This window comes from Vombatus ursinus, unplaced genomic scaffold (genome assembly GCF_900497805.2).
Source record: "Vombatus ursinus unplaced genomic scaffold, bare-nosed wombat genome assembly UNPS02014812.1, whole genome shotgun sequence".
Lineage (NCBI taxonomy): Eukaryota > Metazoa > Chordata > Mammalia > Diprotodontia > Vombatidae > Vombatus > Vombatus ursinus.
The window spans coordinates 74,611,977-74,635,408 of NW_020954590.1; the positions used below are offsets into that span (position 1 = coordinate 74,611,977).

Sequence of the window (23,432 nt, forward strand, 5' to 3'; positions counted from 1 at the left end):
TCCTAGCCCTCCCACTCTCAATCCCAGGGGAAGCGGAGTTCTTATCATCTCCTAAAGCATGCAAGCCTTCAGTGCTGGCCTGCCCTCAATTTTCCCAAGTCACCTGGAAGAATAGGAAGTTCAAAGTTCAGAGTGACCAAGTGGGCTTATCACTAATGTAGCTGTGGTCTACATGAAAAAATTACACAGTTAATGTTCTATTAGACTTAGAGAGACAGAGCCTAACAACTGCCTCCTTCCATCTTTCCTATCTTCCTTCCTTTTTCTCTTTTTCTTTCTTTCTCTCTCACTAATATACATTTATATGTGTGTATATATGTGTGCGTGTGTATATACATATGTATATGTATATGTATATATATATATGTTACACAAAAGGAATCAAAGTTTTTTTCATATGTAAAGCTAAGTAGGAAATAAAAAGAACAAAGAGATAGGGGTGGTGTTAAAAGTGGGTGGGTGGAATGATTTTAATGGATGACAGAGAAAAAGTAGAACTACTTAATTTCTATTTTGCTTCTATTTTTTTCTTTCAAGGAGAAAGATCTACAGCCTGGAAAAGAAAACAAAAATGGTTAATAGAGATTTGGGTGGGATGGGGTGGGGTGTCCAAGATAAGTAAGGAAAGAGTAAAAGAGTGTCTTCTCCCCAGATTCAAGTCATACAGCCCAAATAGATTAAATAGATATAGCCTTACACGGACACGTTTTTGGAAAAGAGATAACTATTTGAATAGGCAAATAAAATATTAGTATTGTTATGAAAATAGTTTTGACCTTGCAGATCCCTTAAAAGAATCTCAGCAACCCCCCAGGTCTCCTTGAACTACATTTTGAGTACTGACATAGACTTAATAAAATGAAATGTAATCAAGTTGAATGTAAAGTCCTGTACCTAGTGTAAAAACAAACAAACAAGTACTCAAATACAGAATGAGGAGAACAACATTTCAAGGGTTTTAATGGATAGTAAATTTAGTATGTCAGCTGTGCTACTTTTTTAATACTTCTAAGAGCCACATTTTCATTAATGTGGGTACTCCCTCTACTGATGCAGATAACTTAGGGGATAGTTTTTGAGAATCATGAGTCCAAATAAAATTCATCACCCTGTAGCCAACTTGGAGATGAACCTTCTATCTTATCACTAGCTACATTGGACCTTGGACATCAGACATGCCATCTAGAACCAGGGACATACTTGAAGCTTTTCCAGTTTGGCACAACCTGACAGATCTTATACTCCACTGACATTAAGCCTCCAAAAACCCAATGTTACCATGCCAAGAAGAAGCATCTGAATAGGACTTAAGTGGAGTTCTACTTACTCTGCTTGGTCTCAGTGGAGCCAAAGAGCAATGGATAAAATTTGAAAGAGGGAAGATGGCACAATATAAGGAAAAAAACCTTTTTTTTAAATAATTACAGCTTTCCCAAAATTAAATGGGCTGCTGCAGGAGTTAATGAGTTCTGGTATTAGAAAAGTTCAATTGGAGGTTGGATGATCACTTATCCAGGTTGTTGAATGGGGAAGTTGACAGAGCGTTTTTTTTTTAATCTTGCAACCAAAGACAATAATTATCATTTCCTGGGACTTTTTCATTTCACCTTACAGTATTCAAAATGAGCATAAGCAAATAGACCACCATAAAGATAATGGCAGCTCATACATCAACATCTTTTGAATAGGGTGAAGAAGCAGAGAAATCCTGTAAGAAACTAGTCTTAGTTAACACATACCTTACATTGTAAAGGTGGATATAGTAAAGAATCCTGAAAAATATTTTAAAATCTTCACACCTATACCATGACCACCACCTCCAAAAAGAGAGTAAAGCCTCAGGATTGATGAGCATTGAACATCAGAATGATGAAATTGACTTTCTCTTAACAAATGGTTAATGACTGGCCACTGACACAAGATTCATTTCAAAATCAGTTGTCTGTATGTAGATCATGTACTAGTTGGAGCAGGAATAAAAAAATAAGCATCACGTTAAGGAGAAAAACTAAAGATAAAAAGATATTGTGGGTGAATACAGCAGTTCTATCAAAATCTATTTAAATTATGAAAAAATAAGAAGTACACAAAAGACAGAGTTATTACTGTTTCTTAGAGATATTTAGTTGATGCAAAGTGGTTACTATGATTAGAAAATTGAAAGAAACCAGAAAATGCTTTAGCCGACAAACATAGTCTCCAAGCATGTTTTTATCTCCTTGCCAAGCAGAGAGATATGGCAGTCAAGGGTAATATCAGTTTATCATACAATGTCTTTTGCAAAATGCTGCAGAAGAGAATGAGAGATGTTACAGTATTGTCTAACAAAAATGAAAAGTAGTTGAGGACAAAACATAGATACAATTTGGCATGAGATTCAGTTAAGTCAGATTATTCTTAGATGAAATCATGAAACTGGAAGGGCAACAAATAGACATAAAATGAAGCAGATTTACCAGCATTCATTTGGTTATTTAACTTCCTCAGTGTTCACAAGGGAATGATTACAGCTACTATCCAATGTGCTATGTTAATGAATGATAAGTGCACTCGGAAGAGAAGTTGAGAGAAATGGCTGCATTTGACCAAAAATATACAGAAAAAATATAAATTGGTGGTGACATAATTTTAAAAGGGTTTTGAGACAGATTTTTAAGATATATCAAAGAAAGGATGGATGCAAAAGAATGTTAAAGATCCCAAATGACACTTTTATTTTTAAAAGCTACCATGAAGATACCAGCAACTACTGGCCTAACAATTTATGGTACTTGTCATCTCTATAAAGTCTTTATGGTCTATTCTCTAGACATTAAAAATATAAATAAATAAATAATATTTGAAGGAAGACATTTAGAATAGAGGTTCTACAATTAGAACAACTATACATGTTCATGTATAGATCTCCTAAGAGAGATCACTTAAAATAGTCATATCCAGACAGACACTAATACATTGTTGGTGGAGCTGTGAATTAATCCAACAATCCTGAAAAACAATTTGCAATTATGCTTTTTAAAAGGGATTGAAATGTTCATACCTTTTGACATAGAGATACCACTGCTAGGCTTATACCCCATGGAGGTCAAGGATCTAAAGAAAGTTTCCATATGCATGAAAATATTCATAGCAGCATTTGATGGGGGGGTAGCAAAGAATGGGAAATGAAGTACATTAATTTGGTAATGGATAAACCAATTGTAATACTTTAATGTAATGGAATATTATTGCACTATAAGAAAAAATTAGTATGAGGAATTCAGAGAAGCATGGGAAGATTTATATGATCCAATACAACATTTAATAAGCAGAACCAGGAAAACAATATACACAATTTCATAACAATGACAATATGAAGAACAAAAACACTTCTAAATGTTGTGTAATAATATGACCAAGGTTGATCTTGGAGAGAAGTTGACATAATACGCTTCCTTCCCTATAATGCAGAGGTCGGAGACCATGCATGTTGAATATTACCTATACCATCAAACATGGTTGATGTGTTGGTTAGTTTTGCTGAACTGATTTTTTTTTCTTTTTGATTATAAGATCTTTCTTGTAAAAGATGCCTCACTAAGTAGGGAAAGGGGAAGGTATTTATTCTAAAATAAAAGCAATATAACTACAAAGGGCATAAATAAAAGTAAGATAATTTTTAAAAAAAATATTTTCACCTTCACTGAGATGATTGAGAAAATAAAATAACTTTAATATATACATTTCATTAATTGTTTGGTTTCAAAATAACATTGATCTATAGTTGAAATTATATATTCTGGTTAGCTTATTTATTATTACTTTCCATTCCCTTTAAACTCATAGACAGTTAAAGATGAAGGGAGTTTAGATATCATGTAGTCTAACACTCTCATTTTGTAAATGAAGAAACTGAAGCTCATGATCACACAGCAAGATGGTAGCAGAACCCACACTATAAACCAGATTACCAGAATCTCTGCCATGATTTATAATCCATGTATCTGAAAATATGCATTGAGAGGTTTCACTTCACACTAGCTGGCAATGATCAAAGACAGAAATGGTAAGAGAGGGATAGTAGAAAGACAGGCATACTGTGGCAGTGTTAGTAGGGCTGTGAATTGGTGCAACCATTCTAAGGAAAAAATAGAATTGTGTCAGAAAAGTGAATAAACTATCCACCTAGTGGTCTCACTGGAGGGCATATACTCAAAGGAGGTCAAAGATAAACAGGAAGCAAGTTCCCAGATATACAGAAATATTCACAGCTGTATATTTTCTAGCAGCAAATAACTGAAAACAAAATGGATGTCTAATGATTAGTGGATGGCTGAACAAATTACAGTATATTAATTTAATGGGATACTTATTATAGCATAAGAATTTATGAATATAAGGAATTTAGAGAAAGATGAAAAGATTTGTGTGAATGGATGCCAAGTGAAGAAAGTAGAAACAGGAGAATATGTGCAATGACTGCAATGTGTAATTAGCAGTTCTAGGTCCAAGAGCATTCTTCACCAAAATCAGGAGTGGCAAGCAGCAACAACTGGTCCTTCAAGTCAACTTTTTAATAAAAAATCAATTAGAGGTAGAAAGAGAACCTAGCAAATTATCCCATAGAGAAGAGATAGGGTCCAAGACACTTTGAGGATATTTCTAGGGAAGCTACTTCTAGTGGAAGGGAATAGGGTAGGGCTTTGGAGGGGAGTGCAGATTGCATTGTAGGGGAAAACAGGTAGCAGCCCATCATCTGGTAGTTTTCTATTTTAATTGTTAACTAGGTGCTAAACTCAGCTATTTCTTGACTGCTGAAAGACTGTACACTCTAAATTTAAATGACCTGGCAAAAAGTCCCCACATCCCATCCTAGTTACAGACCCGTGTAGTTGAAATAATAAAAGGCAGCTGGACTCAGATTAAAAGCAATGACCAATATTCCAGAAGACAAACATAACTAGGGAGTGGGAGGAGACAATGGGTGTAATGCTACAGACTCATCAGACCTGTAAGAGGAAATCACTGGTGTTGATTTGGCTTTGCTCAACTGTTTTCTTTGTTACCAAGGAGAATTCTATGAGAAGGAAGTTTATTGGAAAGTAGCAGTGGTGTGAAGAATAAAAGGTATCAATGAAGCTTTAGAAATAAATAAAAGAAGGAATAAAAGAAAAATTATTTGCTTTGCAAGGGGACATTATTATCTAGATTCTTCAATTTCAGAAAATAAATTCAGAATTGTGGTTCAAAATACAAATGATGGGGTGGGAGGGTTTAAATAAATAAGATAGTTATAAAGAAAGGCAAGGAAGTAAAATGTCTCCTAATGTTTATTAAGCTCATAGTTCAAGAAAATAAGGGGCTACTTTTCTGAAATGGAATTGAATCTCAAGTTCCTTTCTACCTTTAAGCATGTGCTATGTATAACATTTCTGAAAGTACACAGAAATATTTAGCAAAGAGATACCTTAATTCTGCTGTAGCTCTTTATGTCTGGGTAATGTTTAAGATCTAGACTATAATTTGATATTTGCTTTTTAGAAGGTAATAATTTTGAAGTTGCTAGTACTGGCTTTTCAGTATTTGTGTAGACAATGGATGTTAAGAAATATCTAGCCTGAATAAAGAGATTGAGCATACTATTGTTAAAAAAAAATGTGTTTCATTAGGGTAATGGCTATTTAGATCAGAGCAAGTGATTGACCATTTTTGGAGTGTCCTGTGGAGTTAGTACTGTCAGAAATCAATTGTAGCTACTTTATGTAGTTAATCTTATTGAAAGTCCCCAATCAAAACCAATATTCAAGAAAGTGGAGCCCTGGAGTGATCACAGCCAGGCCCAGTTGATGACTTTTCTCAGACCAGATACTGTGGCACTGAAGATATGATTTCTTTGTAAGAAAAAGAGAAGCAAATCAATGGATTTCAGAAGCCCAAATTTATAATACTACATACCACCAGTAATGCATGGAGCCAGTCCCAGCCAAGTATCTTTTGACTCTGTAAACTAGAATGAAACAGGTCACATTGGCCAAGTAGTTACTGATCTGAGAACAAACATTAACCTGGAGGTGGTTGGGGCTAGGGGAGTTGTCTTTGTATAGGAGTGGCAGAGAAGTGACATCTGGAAGGGAAGGTGAAGGCAAGATCTTTTTCAAAATTCCTTTGGGTTTCTTGTTGTTGCTGTTATTACTTTTTTGGAATTTTTTTCTGGAAATATATTTAAAATCTCCCATTTAACTTTTTTTCTATCATTTTTCCCACAACAAGAGACTGTACAGAAGCAAGAGGCCAAAGCAAAAGGCTTAATGAAGCATGAAGGCGAGGGGAGGGGGGAAAGAGAAGGAAGTGTGAAGGCAGGGCTAAATAGGGGGGAGGTGGGTTGGCTGTTCAGACTCATACATTCACAAATCTGCTAATGTGTTGGAAAGTGTATTGTAGTACATTTTCAATATCGATAAAAAAAACCTTTTCTACTCTGACTCCTATTGGTATGGAGAGAGTCAGACTCATGTAAAGGTTCTCATAAGGCCCATAAGAGAGGAATAAACGAGCTGTTAAAGAAGCTTCCGATCATATCTAAGAGGCTGAGGTTGCCGGGGACTGCTCTGGTCCTTTACACTACTTCCTTAGCTTAAAAACACTCCAGGCCCTTCATACCCCCAGCTAGAAAGGAGCCCTTCACGTCAAGGCTAAGTCCAGGCTTGCCAATTCTAGTCTGATTAGGGTTTTCTCAGCCTTTTCCCATCGCCCAAACTGAGAGGGAAAAGCTTTGCTGCTAAGCAACCGCACGACTCCCAGGAGCTCGAGGAATAGAAGCTTTCCCTATGGTTCACAGATCTGACACTCAAACATTCAGATCTGCTCTATAATTAGCCCCTGATAGGGCTAAGTCCACCTGCTCAGTAGTGTCGGTAACTCTCTACTGTAAACGACTTCAGGAACACCTGATGTCTCCAAAACACAGTTCTCTTTCCTCTTCAATATAACTACAGTTTTGTTTTGGTTTTGCTTTCTTATTTGGAACCATTGATACATGTACAGACTTTTTTAAAAAAATCCTACTACAAACTTCAGGCCTCCTCTAGAGACTCTGGGCACCTAGCTAATCTGGCACCAGCCCATCTCAATTCCAAAAAACCAAAACTTGGTATGGAAGCAGGAAAAATGGGAAGTGAAAAGGTGAAAAGAATATGAAGTGAGAAGATGAAAATATTAGAAAACACCAGCATTCTCTAGGAAAAGCTGACAAAGGAAAGTTGAACAATAGTGAACATTTTCAGTACTAAAACTGTGATCAACTAAGCCTCTGCTGGCGGGTCAGGCCCGGCATACCAACTAAGTCAGACTAATTCACCAACAGTGAGTGCTCCACGGGTTCCCAGAAAAGGGCCTCATGAATGAGAAGCCGTTGCTAGGTTTCCTTCCTCCTTTCATTCATTTTCTCCTCCTCCTCAATTCCCCTCAAGACTTTTAAAACCAAAAGAAACAGCCCAAAGACCTCTAGCTTTGCCGAATTTGCAGACAAGGATACACACACACAGTCCTAGGATGAGCCTGTACCGTCGAAGGTTTCAGAACCCTGGAGAGCGGCAATGGCTCCTTAACGTTTGACCTACGTAGCCCCAGGGCTTTTGGCACCCTGCTATCCTACAGTTAAAGGGTAAGCCATGGGCACACCAGCCACTCTTTCCTTTCTACTCCATATCCCCTCCATTTCACGTTTGTTTACCAATGGCCTTGGACATAGACAACCTTAGTTTAATTCCTGGTTCCTTCATTTCGTTTCTAAATAGACTAGATGGTTCCTTTCAGCTCTCCTTTCGCTTTTCGCCTTCATTTTGCCAGACAGGGTCAGGTTGGGCTGAATCTCCTGGTCTACAAGCTATATTTTCACCAACAGTTCCCACAGTTTATTAGCCAAAGGAAAACACATTCAGTTGTTTGGGGGTTTGGGGGGGGGGGAATCTGTTTATATGTGCAGATGGTTTGTTTTAAATTTCTATAGATATGGATAGCCTGGCTTTCCGGAGTCTTCTAAATAAAATACTTCCTCACGTCAAGGCCCTCCTCCGGGTTGCCTAAGAAAGCAGCAAACAGTGACCAGCAAACAGATTCAAATATGTTCAGGGCATGCCAGGGTGAGGAGAGTCCTATTTTGTTTGTGCAGGATTTTTAGCTACAGTCCCAGCTGCAAAGGCGAGTTCAGACTTCAATAATCAGGTCTCTTTTCTGTATATTACCACAAAAGCAGAGCCAGGAAACCCTTTGGTTGCCAAGACTAGTCTGAGATTGGTCTTTGTTAACTCCAGCAGAGTTATTATCATGGGAGTGTTTCCTAGATGTCTATTCCTTTGAAACCAGGTTGACCATTGCCAAGGCACCCTAAGGGTCATATATTCAGCTTAGGGAAGAGGTTGAACAAACAACTGTATGTTCTCCGATCCTCAAGAACTGAGTTTTGAACATGCTTGTAGAAACACCGGAAAACTGAAAAAGGATAGAAAGGATTAAAAAAACAACAGTAACATAATGTTGGCTTTGCCCTTTTATCCTCCTCAGGGAAAGAAAAACTACAGCCTTATTGGGAAAGGAAATCTCTGGCTGCAAGCTGGCTTGACTGTGACTGGAACCAATAGTAATGGTGTATTTGTTTTGTTGTTTTCTTTCCTCTTTCCCATCCCCACTCCCATTGCCCTCTCTCTGCACAGCCGCCTCCAGACCTCTCTGCTGCCCCGAAAGCTGCCAGACTCCTTTTTAGCCTGCTCTCTGGCTTCTCTCGCTTCTTCTCTCATCTTCTTCAGCAACCCCCTCTTCAGGCTCACAGGCATCGTCCTGACTTTCCCCCTCTGCTTCCTGCTTTGCCAGCTGCCGCCCTCACTCGCTGCTGCCCAGTTTCTGCAGGGCCACTTCTCTCCTGGGGGGAGGCAGCAACTCCAGGTCGTTTCAGAGTCTTGCTCTGGACAGCCCTGGCTCTGCCCATCCGCAAATCTTGGGAGAGTCAGTCAAGCCCTACATGGAAAGACGCCCGTCTCGGGAAAGAGGATGGGACTACTTGGCAAACCTCATCCATCCCTGTGAGTACGCTCTTCTCAACTAAGTTCCTTTACTATTACCAAAAGATCTTAGCCTAATCTCACTCCCAGACCGCACCGACGCCAGTCTACAATTGCCCAACCCAACCTCAATTTTTCAAAACCTTCGCTACTTTCCACATCTACAGTAAGAGGAGGAAATCAACAGAAAGAACAGCGGGAACATTTGGGGATACTAGGACTAACCATGGCCCGGCTTACTTAATAATTGATGGATAGAAACGTCTCCAACATCTCTATTTTCCCATGGACAGATTCAAGGCTATTTTCCCTTGTGCATTTCCTATCTTTAGTTCTCCTCAAAAGCTTCCAGTCACCATTGCTATTCCTACGATCTGTTTTTAAAGTTCCTTCTCCTCCTCCTTCTCCTCCTCCTTCTCCTCCTCCTACTTCTTCTTTTTCTTCTTTTTCTTCTCCTCCTCCTTTTTCTTCTTCTCCTCCTCCTCCTCCTCCTCCTCCACCTCCTCCTCTTCCTTCTTCTCCTCCTCCTCCTCCTCTTCTTTCTCCTCCTTCTCCTCCTCCCTCTCTCATCTTTTCTGCCTCCCGCTTTTCCCATCCTTAGTTTCCCTATCTGTCTATCATCAGGGGTCCCGAGAAATGGGAGGAAATGACGTGATGTTATTCATATGTCAGGTCAGTTTACAGCTTCAGAGAAAATATTATTTAGTCCTTCTAGGTCCGACACAAAGCCCCCAAGCGCACGCAGCTACTGATTTCCAAGTGTAAACTCTCTCAATTGGAAGATGCCTCATTTCCTTGCCAGCTCCTTTACTGTTTCCTTTGCCGAACCAGTGTTGTTTCTGCAGGTGTGAGTGGGGAAAAGAGTTTTCCTTATAACCTCAGGATCAGTGTTTCTTCCAAACCGGTACTCCAGTTCTCTGTGTGTCTCAGGAAATGATGAGAAAAGTCTTTTCTCGATGAGATCTCTCTGGGTCTGGTTTCTAGGGTTAGACACAAAGGGCGGGTAAGTGTTAGCCTTTCTTCCTGACCTGGGTTGGAAGAGCAGGCTCAGCTCGATTCTATAAGAAAAGAGGTGGCAATGATTAAAGGCAGGAGCGGGGGGCATCAGGACAGGGCAATATGTCCCTGAACTGAGGAAGACGTAGAATGTAGCCCTTCAGACAGAAGTGCATCCTGGAATTTTTTTTTTTTTTTAATGTAGCTAAAAAAAAAAGAATCTAAACACGTAGAGCCTGCGACCCGACTCCGCTCCAACCCACACTCCACACCCCAGTAATTCACTTACCACACTTAACATAAGCACAGTCCCACATATTCTTGCATACACACACACGCGCGCGCGCGCACACGCACACATAGAATGCTTTGTCCCACCCACCCACCCCATTCCTCCCTCACAGATGTGACTCTACGAACTCCATCAGTACATAGCCTGTCGTTCGAGTAAACACTTCCAGTATTTCATAATCCAAAGAGCTTTGGGTGAAGCATGAGTCGGGGAGGAGAGAAAGAACAACACAAGACAACTCTAAGCACCTCCGCTCTTTTTCCTTCGACTTGTCAAATTACAGCTGTGCTCAGCTTCCGCAGGGGGAAATGATGCTGCTGTCCAGGGACTGGGTGAGGAAGGGAGCTGTTGTTACCCGCTGTCTTTTCCGAGGGGATACTTTTATTCAGTTTCCCTGGTGTTCACGGTTCGCTTCTCATTTACTCCAATCTAACCCACGCCTCCTCCCTGTTTTATGCTGCCTCCCGTTGCCGCTGCCTCTGTGTTTGCCTCTCGCTCCCCACCCCAGCAGCAGCAGCAGCAGCAGCAGCAGGAGAGGCTGGAAGCAGAGCCTGGGAAGCCCAGATAGCTGGCAGAGGAGTAGGATTAACTGCAGCGAGGACCTTTATTTATTTTTGTTTGTAGTCAGAAAGGAAGGGAGTAGAGAGTAGGAGTAAAGAGGTGTGGGCGGGAGGAGGCAATGGAGTGAGTGGGACAGCCACTATAGTAAGAATAACAATCATCAATATTAAAAAAAAATAAAAAATAGAAAAGCTGGGGGACGCATGCGCATGGCTGGCGAGCCGCCGTCCCTGGGTGAGGAGCCCGCGGCTAACCGATCCGATCAAGGCAAAGATTTCCATCTGTCTCCCAGTACTGATGGTGAAATTGTAAGTACCGATAGCTTCTCTCCCCCGATCCTTTGCCCCGCCACCGCCAAACACCCCAGCTTCCCTTCCTTTCCCTCCCTAAAGTTGCGGAACAAAGTGGACTACCTTCGGGGTGGGGAAGTTCTCGAGCCGACACTGGGCGGAGGCGGGGGTTAGGGGTCCTCAGCTTTATTTTCTCTGTTGGGTGCATGAGGAGAGAAGCTTCTTGCCGCTTCTCTTTGTAGAATACAGCCCCTTTTTTCCCGCAAGGAAGGCACTTTTTTTTTCCCCAAAAAGAGGTGTACGGCGTCGAGGGGTCATTCTTTCCGTCCTTTACTTTCCTCCATTCATTTTTAAGTGCTTGGATTTGAGTTTTGTTTTTTTTTTTTAATGAGTTGAATGTCTATGGGGTGGGGGTGCGGTCATTAGATGGATTATTTGTGTGGGTCTACCTAGCGATTGCAGAATTAAACTGACTCTAGCTTAAATGGATTAATTACTAGGAAGGAGGTGGGATGGTGAGGGGAGCCGAATAGCTTTGCATTTAAACTGCAAAATGCGTTTTAACAAACTAAAGGACATTCCAGGAGCCTAGAAGGGGAGAAAATGATTCTCGAACTTGACAGTCAATGGGGGTGGGAGAGTTTAGGTGCAACTGTTAGTAAGGAAGACCAAAGCGACAACAACAACCACCCGAAGAATAAACTATGTCTCTTCTGGAGAAGAGGGAATTGGGGGTGCGGAGTGGAGGAGGAAAGGAGGAGGAAGCAGGTCGGAAAAGTGATGAAAGAAGTTAGATGCCTCTGATTTCAGGTATTCTGAGGAGGACGGGAGTCTTTACTGCATTTTCAGACAGCTGTACTTCAGGTCTCTAAGGAGTGAAAATCTAAGACATTAATAAACTGAGTCCTCCCAGACGTGTGGGATTGGGGAGTTTCGACAACCCTTCCTTGAACAAACCCGTGAATTATTAGCCTTCCACACCCCTCAGCTGAAAGATCGAGGAGCTACGAGCCGAACTAGAGGAAGTTTGTAACTGTAAGGTGCAGGAGCTGCGGGGAGACGGCAGCTAATGGTCTTGAGGCCACTGGCATGAGGGGAGGGGGAATAAGGGCTCCCACCTCCAAGGGGCAGAAGTGGAGTCTACAGTGCAGGAGCCTGTGGCCTCATTCTGCCCTAGGAAGAGTGCCTCCCCCTGCCACCCCAGAACCGTGTGAAAGAGACGAGTGAGCCCTGAGGACAGTAATCCCCAAGCTCTAGTGTTGGGGGTGGGGGTGGGGGTGGGAGGTGGGAGGAAGGGAAGACAGGCGATGAGTGGGTTTCCGGAATTTAGAAGAGAAAGGAGGCTGATCCAGAGACGTCCAGTAGGAAAGAATCTTCCACCAGGAAACCAGAGACAAAAGTGAAAGAGAGGGGGCGGCTAGCGTTCTAATATGAACCCTTTAACTGAAAGACAGGCAGCAGGGAAGATTATGGAAGGGGGTGGCGGGGGACGGTTGTTGAAGAGAGCGATCTCCTAGCGAGAGTTAGCTAGGCTTGAGGCAACTAGCTGTGCCACGAGAGTGGAGAAGGAGAAGTTGCTACAGAAACAGCTTAACAGCTTTCACTTTGGAAGAGTCAATGGGAAAATCCTCCCTCATTACTTTCCCTACTCAGCAAAGGGCAGAGGCAATACTCATTCTTCCCCTCCAGAGGTCACTTCGTGGGGCTTACTAATTGCAGCTGCCTTCCCCACCTGCTTCCAGGCAGCCTCAATTACTTGGTATCCTGAGGATTTCTCTCCTGAACTGATATGTGTACACTCTTTCTCACCCCTCACTGATCAGTGGGCAGAGGAATTATATTAGCAGTTATAGAGTATCTTTTTTTTTCACAAAAAAAAATTTACCTCAGCATCCCTGGCACTTAAAATGTCAAAGGTGGAGAGCTTCTTCCAGAGTTCATAGCAGTATTTTCAGTGGCTTTGTATTCTACTACCCAAGTATCCCACTTCCATATTGTATGTTAGCTTTGTCAGTTAAAGGCTGAAGATTTTATAGGCTCATACACTTTAACTGTGGGCTGCTAGGTGTCCCAATGCAGAAAGCTCCAGGCCTGGAGTCAGGAAGATCTTAGTTCAAATCTTGCCTTACACACTAGCTGTATGACCCTGAGCAAATCACTTAACCCTGTTTGCCTTAGTTTCCTCATCTGTAAAATAAGTGGGAGAAGGACACTCCAGTATCTTTGCCAAAGAAAGCCCAAAAAAGGGGCAAGGAAGAGAGGACACCACTGAAATAATGATTAAACAACATCTTAGAACTGGAAGGGACTTTGGAGGTCACTGTGTTCCACCCATTGCACTATATATGAAGCCCAGAGAGGTTAAGTGACTTGACCAAGGACACCCAACTATGAATTATCTGCGGCATAAATCAAACCCAGATCTCCCTTACTCTAAACCCAGAACTTTACCCACTACACCATGCAGTCCGGCAATCCTTTGAAAGCTTGGCAGTGTTGGTTGTGATAACGTATCTGATGGCTGTAAACTGAAAGGTACCAGACCTATGAGTGGCAATTTATGATTTTTATTAAAGTTATTTTTTTGCTCACACCCTAATTTATATCACTGCACTTCTGCTAATTTGTTGGCTGGCACAACGGGTTTGAAATCATGTTCTTGAAACAAGCCAATATCATGAAAATACTTTTCTCTGAAATAGAAAAAGAAGAGTTCTGCAATTTCCTTAGTGTAGGAGTATTCAGAGGGTTACACAGAAAGTATATATCAGAGGCAGAACCTGAACACGCCTTCTTGATTCTAGTACTCAATACCCAACTTGGGTAAAGAAGCACTCAATACCCACACTGAGAGAGAGAGGAAGGAAGTGTATGAAGCAGACAGACATAGTCAACATACAACTGAAATGTATTTTAAAGATGCTTCTTAACCTTTGGGCATTACATTTATACATAGTATCTACTCCTTATTTTGTAATTCAAATTAAAATGACCGGAATGGGGGTGTGTGTGTGAAACTATTGTATCTTTTGAAAAAGATTTATTTATGCATTTATTATATCTCCATCCCACTGCCTCATTGAACAATTTTAAAATGACAAATAAAACTCATAATAAATTGAGCAGTCCAGTAAAATATTCAATGTCCAAAAATGTATTTCTCAGTCTTCCTCTTAAGTCTATCACCTCTCTGGGAGAAGGTGGGTGTCATGCTTCATCTTCAGTCATCTGTACTCATGGTTTATCATTATAATGATTAGAGTTCTAAAGTCTTTCAAAGTTATCTTTCTCTACAATTTCATTGTCATTGCATAATAATTATTCTAACTCTGCTCACTTCACTCCGAATTAGTTCATAGAGGTCTTCCCAGTTTCCTCTGAAATTGTCCACTCATCCTTTTTTATGGTACAATAAATTCTGTTACATTCATATACCATAATTTGTTTAGCCATTTCCCAACAATAATGCAATCCCTTAGTTTCCAGTTTGGGGCTAATACAAAAAGAGCTATTATAAATGTTTGTACACACAGGGTTTTTTTCCCCTTTTTCTTGGATCTCTCTGGGATATAGCCCTAGTAGTGGTATACCCAGTCAACTAGCATTTATTTGGCACATACTTATATGCCAGGCATTATGTCAAATGATGGGGATGCAGAAAGGAAAGGTTCTCAAGAAGCTCACAGTCTCATGGGGGAGACAACATGCAAACAACTACATACAAATGATATCTATACAGGATAAATTGGAGACAGTCTCAGAGGAAAGGTAGTAATACTAAGGAAGACTGGAAAAGGCTTCTTGCAGAAGGTGGGACTTTAACTGAAATTTGAAGGGAGCCAGGAAAGTAGAAGGAGGAGATGAGGAAAGAGAAAATTCCAAGAATTAGAGACAGCCAGTGAAAACCGTCAGAGCTAGGAGATGAGTGTCTTGTTTGAGGAACAGCAAAAAAAGCCAGTGTTAGTACACTGCAGGGTACTTGGACTGTAGGGTGAAAGAAGACTGGAAAGGTAGGAAGGGGCCAAGTAATGAAGGACTTCAAAAGTCAAACAGAGGATTTTATATTTGATCCTGAAGATAATAAGAAGCCCTTGGAATTTATTGAATGAAGGTGGGTATGGGTGGGTGTGGTAAGGTCAAATATGCATTTTAGAAAGATAAATTTCACATCTGAGTGGAGGATGGATTGGAGTGGGGAGAGACTGGAGGCAGGGAGCCCAATCAGCAGACTATTGTAATAACCCAGGTGTGAGGTGTTTACGGCCTGCACCGGGGTGGTGTCAATTTCAGTGAAGAATAGTGGGCATATATACAAAAGCTGTTTGGAAGATACAAATGACAAATTTTGACAACAGATTGGATTTGGGGAGAGGAGTGAGAATGAAGAATTGAGGATGTCACCTAGGTTGTGAGCCTGGTGACTGGGAGAATGGTGGTACCTTCAATAGTAATAGGGAAGTTAGGAAGGGGGGAAGTTTTGGGGAGAAGATGATAAGTCCATTTTGGGACATACTGAGTTTAAGAAGTCTACAGGACATACAGTCCAATATGTCTAATAAGATCCAAATTGCTTTCCAGAATGGTTTTATCACTTCACAGCTCCACCAACAGAGCACTATTGTGCCTATTTTCCCACAGCCCTTCCAATATTGATAATTTTTCCCTTTTGTCACATTTGCAAATATGATGTAACTGAGGTGTTTTAATGTACATTTCTCTAATTTTTAGTAATTTAGAGCATTTTTTCATAAGGTTATTGATACCTTGGATTTTTTTTCCTTTGAAAACTGTTTGTTCATATCTTTTGACAATTTATCTACTGCAGAATAGCTCTCAGTATTATAAATTTGAATCAGTTCTCTATAGAAAACTATTAAATTAAGTTATTAAATTAAACATAGTGGAAATTTTCATACATATTTTTTTCTAAAAATCAACAAACTTTTAATGAATACTTATACTAGGCAATGTAGGATTTAAAGAAATATAAAAAATAGCCCTGGTCAAACATATTTGACCATAGCACTCCCTCAAAAGTGAATTTATATATACTTCAAAACATGGGAGGTTCAGGCTCCAAATGCACATTTTAATATATTACATAGTTTGTTAGGTATTGTGTATTCCTGAAATTTTTTCAATCAACTTTAGGCTATTCTTATAACAAATTATCTTCCATAATAAAGTGGAAAACTTAGAGAAAGAGATGTATTTCTTCCATGTCAGTTTCTCCTTCTAAATCATTTCAAATAGAATGCATTTCTTCAGAATTTGAAATATCCTTATTTCAAATGCCTTGAAGTTATGTCAAATAATGTTGGTTTATCTTATTCATGTAACTTCCAGAAACAAACTGGGTAGTCTCTCCATTGATGTAAAAAATAACCCATCTTCTCATTTGAAGAGGATCCACTCAGTGTGCTGAAGGCCTTCTTCTAGGTGTTCTTACTTTGCACTTTTTGTGGGCATCAGTGAATCACTCTAGTTGTCTATCTACTACCCATTACTCTTACCACATTTCTGACTCATCTTTTTTCCAATTATACATTTCCTTAAGGATATCCTTTATACCATGTCTTTCAAATAGGTCATTGATAGAATTAGGCTATATCATTAGAAATATATACATAGAAAATGCATTCTGACCCTTAACATATTGGATAGAAATTATCTTCATTTAGATATTGCTATAACCTGAGTTCCAGCACTTCATGCTTTAAGTTTACTAGGCCAAGTTCAATCTGGGGGGAGGGAAGGAGGTCTCAAAATCTCTATTTGGCTCATGCCCCTGGGTTCCTTATAATTTCGATCATTTTGATCCCATCTAGGAATTTTTTTGAGAAAAATCAGACTATAGCTCAAAGGTCTCTACAGATATGGGTAAAATTGCCACAAGCAGGCTTTGTATATATGTATATGTATATATATGTGTGTATATATATATATATACACACACACACATGTATACATATGTATATACATACATATACACATATATGAAAGAAAGTCCTTTGCTGGTAACTACTTATGAGATTACAGGTCTGGTAATGTGAATGCTTGTATATGTGTATCAATGTGTATGAACGGCTTATATTTCACTCCCCAGAAAGTATTAAAACGCCCACACACATACCCCCCCCCACACACACAAGAGCTCATGAATAATTAAGGATAACTCTCTTTCTCTCTCTAGGAAGTATTACTTTCCACTCAGGAACCTATGTAGTACTTCAGCCTCATAGCTACACCCTATGATTGAGACTACCATGGCAGGAAAAACACTTGAAGCCAATAGAAAAAAAGACCCTTTCTCCCTGGTGAGCCCTTCTTTTCTTCAGGTACCTTGGCAGTCCTCTAGACTTACAGTGCTGCCCTAAGGTTTTGTGTTCCTCCCAAAGGGAATTTTGCATTTGTGATTGCTAGAAAGTTAACTCTCTTTCCTATTAAACTTGTGTAGTATGCACACATCAAGTGGTCTAACTTTACTCCTTTTCCTTGTGACTTAGTCCCTTGTTGCTTCTCCAGTTTGGGAACCATGTGCTTGCTTCGAAACCATGGCCCTGTGGTGAGTAACTTCAAATCATCAACTTTCCCCTTTTTAGTTTCCTTTTGTGAGTTGTCTTCCCCCAGTAGAATGTAAGCTCCTTGAGGGCAGGGACTGCCTTTCTTTTACTTGTCTTTGTATCTCCAGCACTTAGCACTCCAGCATACAGTAAACACTTAATAAATACTTGTTTCCTTCCTTCCTCCTTCCCTCCCTCCTTCCCTTGTCTCTCCCTCCTTCCTTCCTTCCTTTTTTTCCTCCCTCTTTCCTTTCCTCTCTCACTTCCTGTCTCCCTCCCTATTTCTCTCCCTCCCTGTCTCTCTCTTTCCCTTCTTTCCTCTCTTCCTCCCTCCTTCTCTCCTTGCTTCCCTCCTTTCCTTTCTCTCTATCCCTCCCTCCCTCCTTTCCTAACTTCCTTTCTTCCTTCTCTGCTCTTCCTGAGTACAAGAACTCAATATTGTCCAGGAATCCCCCCATTCTCTCTAGGAGTCCAGATCCAGGAACTCTTGCCACTCCACCCAGTGCTCCCAACTACTGCTATTGCTTGGGATAAGTGGTTCCCTCTTCTTCTCTGGAGCCATTTAGTACCTTTGTCATCCATAGGACTGAGCTCCTTGCATGTCTCTGTTTCCCCACAGGGGACTGACTCATCCCTGCTCTGTGCACATCTCAGTTCATCTCACCTCTGATCTGATTACTTAGTCTGCTTCTTTGTCAGACCTGATTGCTCCCTTTATAGGCCTGAGTCCAAGAGTAAGGTTCAGACCTTCAATATCCTTGACTCAATAAATCTACTTATATATGGTATTAATGAGGATGTATACATATTCCATAGAGAGGTTTGGTTTTTTTTTAAAGACAGAACAAAGCACTCATCCTTTAACCTTGTCAAGTTGATCAGACTACTTTACCCCCTCAAGGAGATGCCGTCAATCTTCTCTATGAAGTCTCCATATCTAGCACAAGGAGGTCTTTAGGCTACTCCTAGTTGCATTGTCTAGTTACTGCATTATCTGTTTTATTTAAAGAAACTAAATGTCTTTGTATCCTCAGAGCCTACCATGGTACCCAGCACATAGTAAACACTTAATGTTTTTTGATTGACTGGTTGGTTGGTTGGATGGTTAATACCACTTTGGTCTCACATTAATTAAAATGTCCTTAATGTAAAAATCACAGCATCTTAGAGCTGGAGAAAGCTTCAGAAAACATCTATTCAAACTCCCCTAATTTTAACACAGTAGAAATCTGAGGCTAAGATAGTATAAGTCACTGCACAATATCACACAGTGGTAGAGGCAATACCAAGATTAGAACTTTTGTCTCTTGTTTCCCACTCTAGGTTTTTCCACTATATCACATTGATGTTTTCTTATTTACAAGTCCCCTATTCTTTAAGGCAACTTAGAGTTAATGGTATTATATAAGAACAAAACACAATCATTTGGTTTTTTTTAAATAAAAATGGTACACAGATGCTTTTTTCCACTATGAAAAAAACCACAGGTTCAACCAATTTGGACTTCTATATTACTTGGGCTTAATATGGTCCATTGCACTAGTTAAAAGACAAGATTCAAAGACTTGCCTAAGGTTATAGAGGAAACTAGAGACAAACCAGGATTAAAATTCGAGGTCCATTCCCCACCATTCCAGTTATCCAAAGTGTTGCTTATTCCATACAATGACAGCACTCATTAATTAGTCCCCTGCAGCCCCAATATAATATAGTAATTTTAAATTGGAATTCATTTTGATTCTTTCTTAAATTGCAGAATACATATCAGCTCTTGTAGAAAGAAGCTTTGTAGCCACTTGCAGGGGAATGCCATTATCCTGGACCGTTGTGGGCCACAGAAGGTGGCAGGAACATAGTCCTATTATTAACCAATAGTCTATCCATAACTCATTCATCTTACTTCATGATATTTAATAAAATGAATGAAAAAAATCATCTTCTACTATGTCCACATAGGGAATACCAAATTCTATGGCAAGTTGGTCCAATAACACATTTTAAAAAGCATCTCTAATGTGAATATTTTAGGAATAACATTGCAGAATTTTTCAAATGAGTGTCTGGCATTGCGAAGTTATTTAAGGAAATGATGCCTTCCAGGAAAAGTAGTTTCAAAGAATTATGGCTGAACCCTTCAGGAAGAAAAACCAAGGTTATTTTTCCAGTGGATGAAATGGGTAATACTCTTTAGTTTGAATTTCAAGAGCATGTACCACATATACTCAGATAGATTCACATACCATATCAAGGAACATAGCTTACTATTTCACTCCCAAATGCAGTCCAGTATATGAGGCTCTTAAAGCATTATGAAAAAGAAGTCAGATCCCAATATGATCAGTGTGAATCATTGTCCAAAGGGAAATGTTGTGAATTGGTACCCAACACACCACCAGGTGAGTCATGATGTGAGCTAGTATTCAAACAAGTACAATGTCAATCAGCTCCTAATACAGTTTAGAATGAGTCAGAGCTTAACATTCAGTACAATATGTGTGTGAGTCATTGACTAATCTGGCACCATGCAAGTCTGTACTCAGTAAGCTACATTGTGCTGTTAGAGAGTGTAGACAACACTGTATGTTGTGAGTCAGTTCATAGTACAGTTGAATGGGATTTTGGAGGCCATTCACAATAAAGTGGGATGTGACTGAATGCTCAATAAGATATAAGTATGATTAGGAATGTGTAGAATAAGTTAACTTATCTCCAATATACTTGATCATTTTCTTAGCTATTTGCACAGAGATTAATTTTTAAAATATAATTAGTATGATCATTTGTCCAAAAAATGATATTTCGTATGATTGTTCTCAATGATCATTAAAGACAATGGTTTCTGATCTGAGGTGCTTACTTTTAATTAACAATTAATTTCACTTAGGATTTGAAAATACTTTTTCAATACCTGTTGTAATTATATAGACCAGGAGTTTTTAGCCTTCTTTGTGTGTCATGAACTCCTTTAGCAATGTGGTGAAGGCTAGGGACATTCTTGGAATAATGGTTTTAAAATAATTGGAGAAAATGCTAAATTTCAGTTAGAGGTTAGTGAAAATAAAGACGTAACTTTTTTTCTCATCTAGTAGGAGCTCCAACTTGAGATTCTATTGATTGTAGGGTAAGAAATTCCAATTTAGACAAGACTTGCTCAAAGTTATAGTGGGCTTGAGGAGGATCCAACCCAAGCACCAGCTCAACCGTGGAGGAAAAAAAGAATCCCTTCTTTCCTGCTCCTCTTTTTTCTGTTGCCTGTTTTATCTGGGTTTGTGACTAATTGAAATGAAAAACTGCCCTGACCACTCCTTGAAGCTGTATTTTGGCAATTAAACAACCAGGAATGTGTTTTATTTTCCTGTTGTGAAGTTGGTGAAACCAAACATTTCTAAGAGAATGCAGCAGTATTTGCAAGGAGGTTTTATCTTCATCACCCTTGTCACCCATCCTTTCAGGTTATGCAAACTTTAGTAGACCCGTGCAGAACCCAGCTATTCATTCATGGGACAGGAGGAGCAAGTGATCGTCTCTTTATTTGTGTAAATCTATCTAGGGATGCATTAAAGAAAATTCTTTCATAGCTGACCATTGCCAATATATCTGAACAAAATTAGGGAATCAATAGTTTAGGAGCTTAAGGAAACCCATTCTTAGCTAATACAGAAGTATATGAAGTAATCCATGGAATAAAGAAGTTATTACTCTGGGTACTCTACATGGTTTGCTTTTAAGATACATGTATATTGTTCTCTTCTTTGCTCATTGATGATATCAAGTCCCAGAGCTATGGACACACATTTCTATCACTATAAACAACTCTTTCTTTCTTTCTTTTTAACTAATTCCATTTATCACTTCGTGTGAAGGGATGAATGCTTCTCCATATTGAGTGGATTCTATTGTACCCAGGGAATCAGATTATTCTAGAACTTAATGTAATTCCTAATTTAAAATTAGACATTTTTTAAAACCGAAAATTGAAAATAGAGGTGTAGTATGTCATAATGGATAGAGCTAGAATTGAAGCCTAGAAGACCTGGATTCTGGTCCTGCCTCTAACACATAATGGCTGTATCACCATGGGCAAATCACTTAACCTAATGGTTGTCTAGGCGTCTCTGTTAAGACTCCAAGTTGCAGAGAAGTTGCTGAATTAAATCTATAGAGGGAGTTTCCTAACGTGGGAGTTCCCCATACCAATGAAACTACAGATCCAAGCCTTGTCCTTATCACCTTTGGAAACAGCATGTGTTCTTTCAAGCCACTGGGTTTTTTTAAACTGTAGATTATGATTAGATTTAGAGCTGAAAGTACCTTAGTGGTCATCTAGCCCAATTTCCTCATGGAAACTGAGACCCCAAGGGATATAGTCAGTGAATCAGTAAATAAACACTTATTAAGTACTTACCATGTACCAAGCTGTGTGATACCCATTGGGGATTCAAAGAAAAGCAAAACATAATCCCTGTTCTCAAGGAATTCTCAGTCTAATGGGGAAGATAATATGCAGATAACTACATGCAAACAGGATACATACATGGGAAATTGGAGATAGTCAATAAGAGGACACTACAATTAAAGAAGATTGAGAAAGTCTTCCTGTAGAAGGTAGGATTTTAGTTGGAACTTGAAAGAAGCCAAGGAAGCCAGGAAGTATAAGCAAAAAGACAGAGAACATTCCAGGCATAGGGCACAGCCAATGGAAATACCAGAGTCAAGCATGGAGGCCAGTATCACTGGATAATAGAGTATGTGGCTAGAGCAGAGGGATGGGGGGTGGGGGAGACAAGGTATAAGAAGACTGGAAAGGTAAGGAAGGGGCAAATCATGAAGAGCTTTGAACAACAAAAAGAAGATTTTATATTAGAGCCTGAAGGTAATAGGAAACCACTGACATTTATTGAGTAGACCTGCATTTAGGAACATCACTTTGACAGCCCAGTGGAGGATGGACTGGAATGAGGAGAGACTTGTGGCAGGGTAACCAATCAGCAGACTGTTGCAATAGGCCAGACATTTGGTGATGAGAGCCTGTACCAGGCTGGCAGCCATCTCAGAGGAGAGAAGAGGGTGAGTCAAGAATGTTATGAAGGTAAAATTGGCAGGCCTTGGCAATAGATTACATCTGAGGGGTGAGAGTGAGGAGTAGAGGAAGACACCTAGATTGTGAGCCCAGATGGCTGGGAGGATGGTGGTACCCTTAATAGTAATAAGAAAGTTAGAAAGAGGGGAAGGTTTGGGAGAGAGAATAATAAGTTCAATTTAGACATGTTGCATTTAATATTTCTATGGTATATCCAGTTCAAGTTATCCAATAGACAGTTGGAAATTTGAGATTGGAGGTCAGGAGAAAAGTTCTGGCTGAATAAGTAAATTTGAGAATAATCAGCATAGAGATGATAGTTGAATCCATGGGAGCTGATGAAATCACTAAGTGAAGTAGTGTAGAGAGAGAAAAGAGGGCCCTAGACATAGCTATATGGGACACCCATGATTAGAAGGTGTCACTTGGATGGAGATCCAGCAAAGGAGACTGAGAAGAAGCAGATAGGTAGGAGGAAAACCAGGACAGAGTCATGTCCTGTAAACCCAGAGAGAAGAGAGTATCAAGGAGAAAAGGATGGTCAACAGTGACATTAAATTGGCCAATTAAGAGATCAAGAGTAGTCTTGGTAAAATGATGTGGTCAGAAACCAAA

General features: G+C 39.8%; 1 protein-coding gene across 2 annotated transcripts in view; it reads left to right on the plus strand.

Annotated features, from left to right (window-relative positions):
* The window catches only part of LOC114054242 (regulator of G-protein signaling 20-like), a 126,395-nt gene that overhangs the window by 29,427 nt on the left and 73,536 nt on the right, over positions 1-23,432 (plus strand). The window contains exon 2 of one of the 2 annotated variants that reach the window (XM_027877420.1): positions 8,691-9,056. In XM_027877420.1, coding sequence (XP_027733221.1) covers positions 8,691-9,056 — 366 coding nt within the window. Of the gene's footprint in view, positions 1-8,690; positions 9,057-11,087; positions 11,193-23,432 lie in introns of those variants that run through there. The other variant, XM_027877421.1, reaches the window with a different exon arrangement.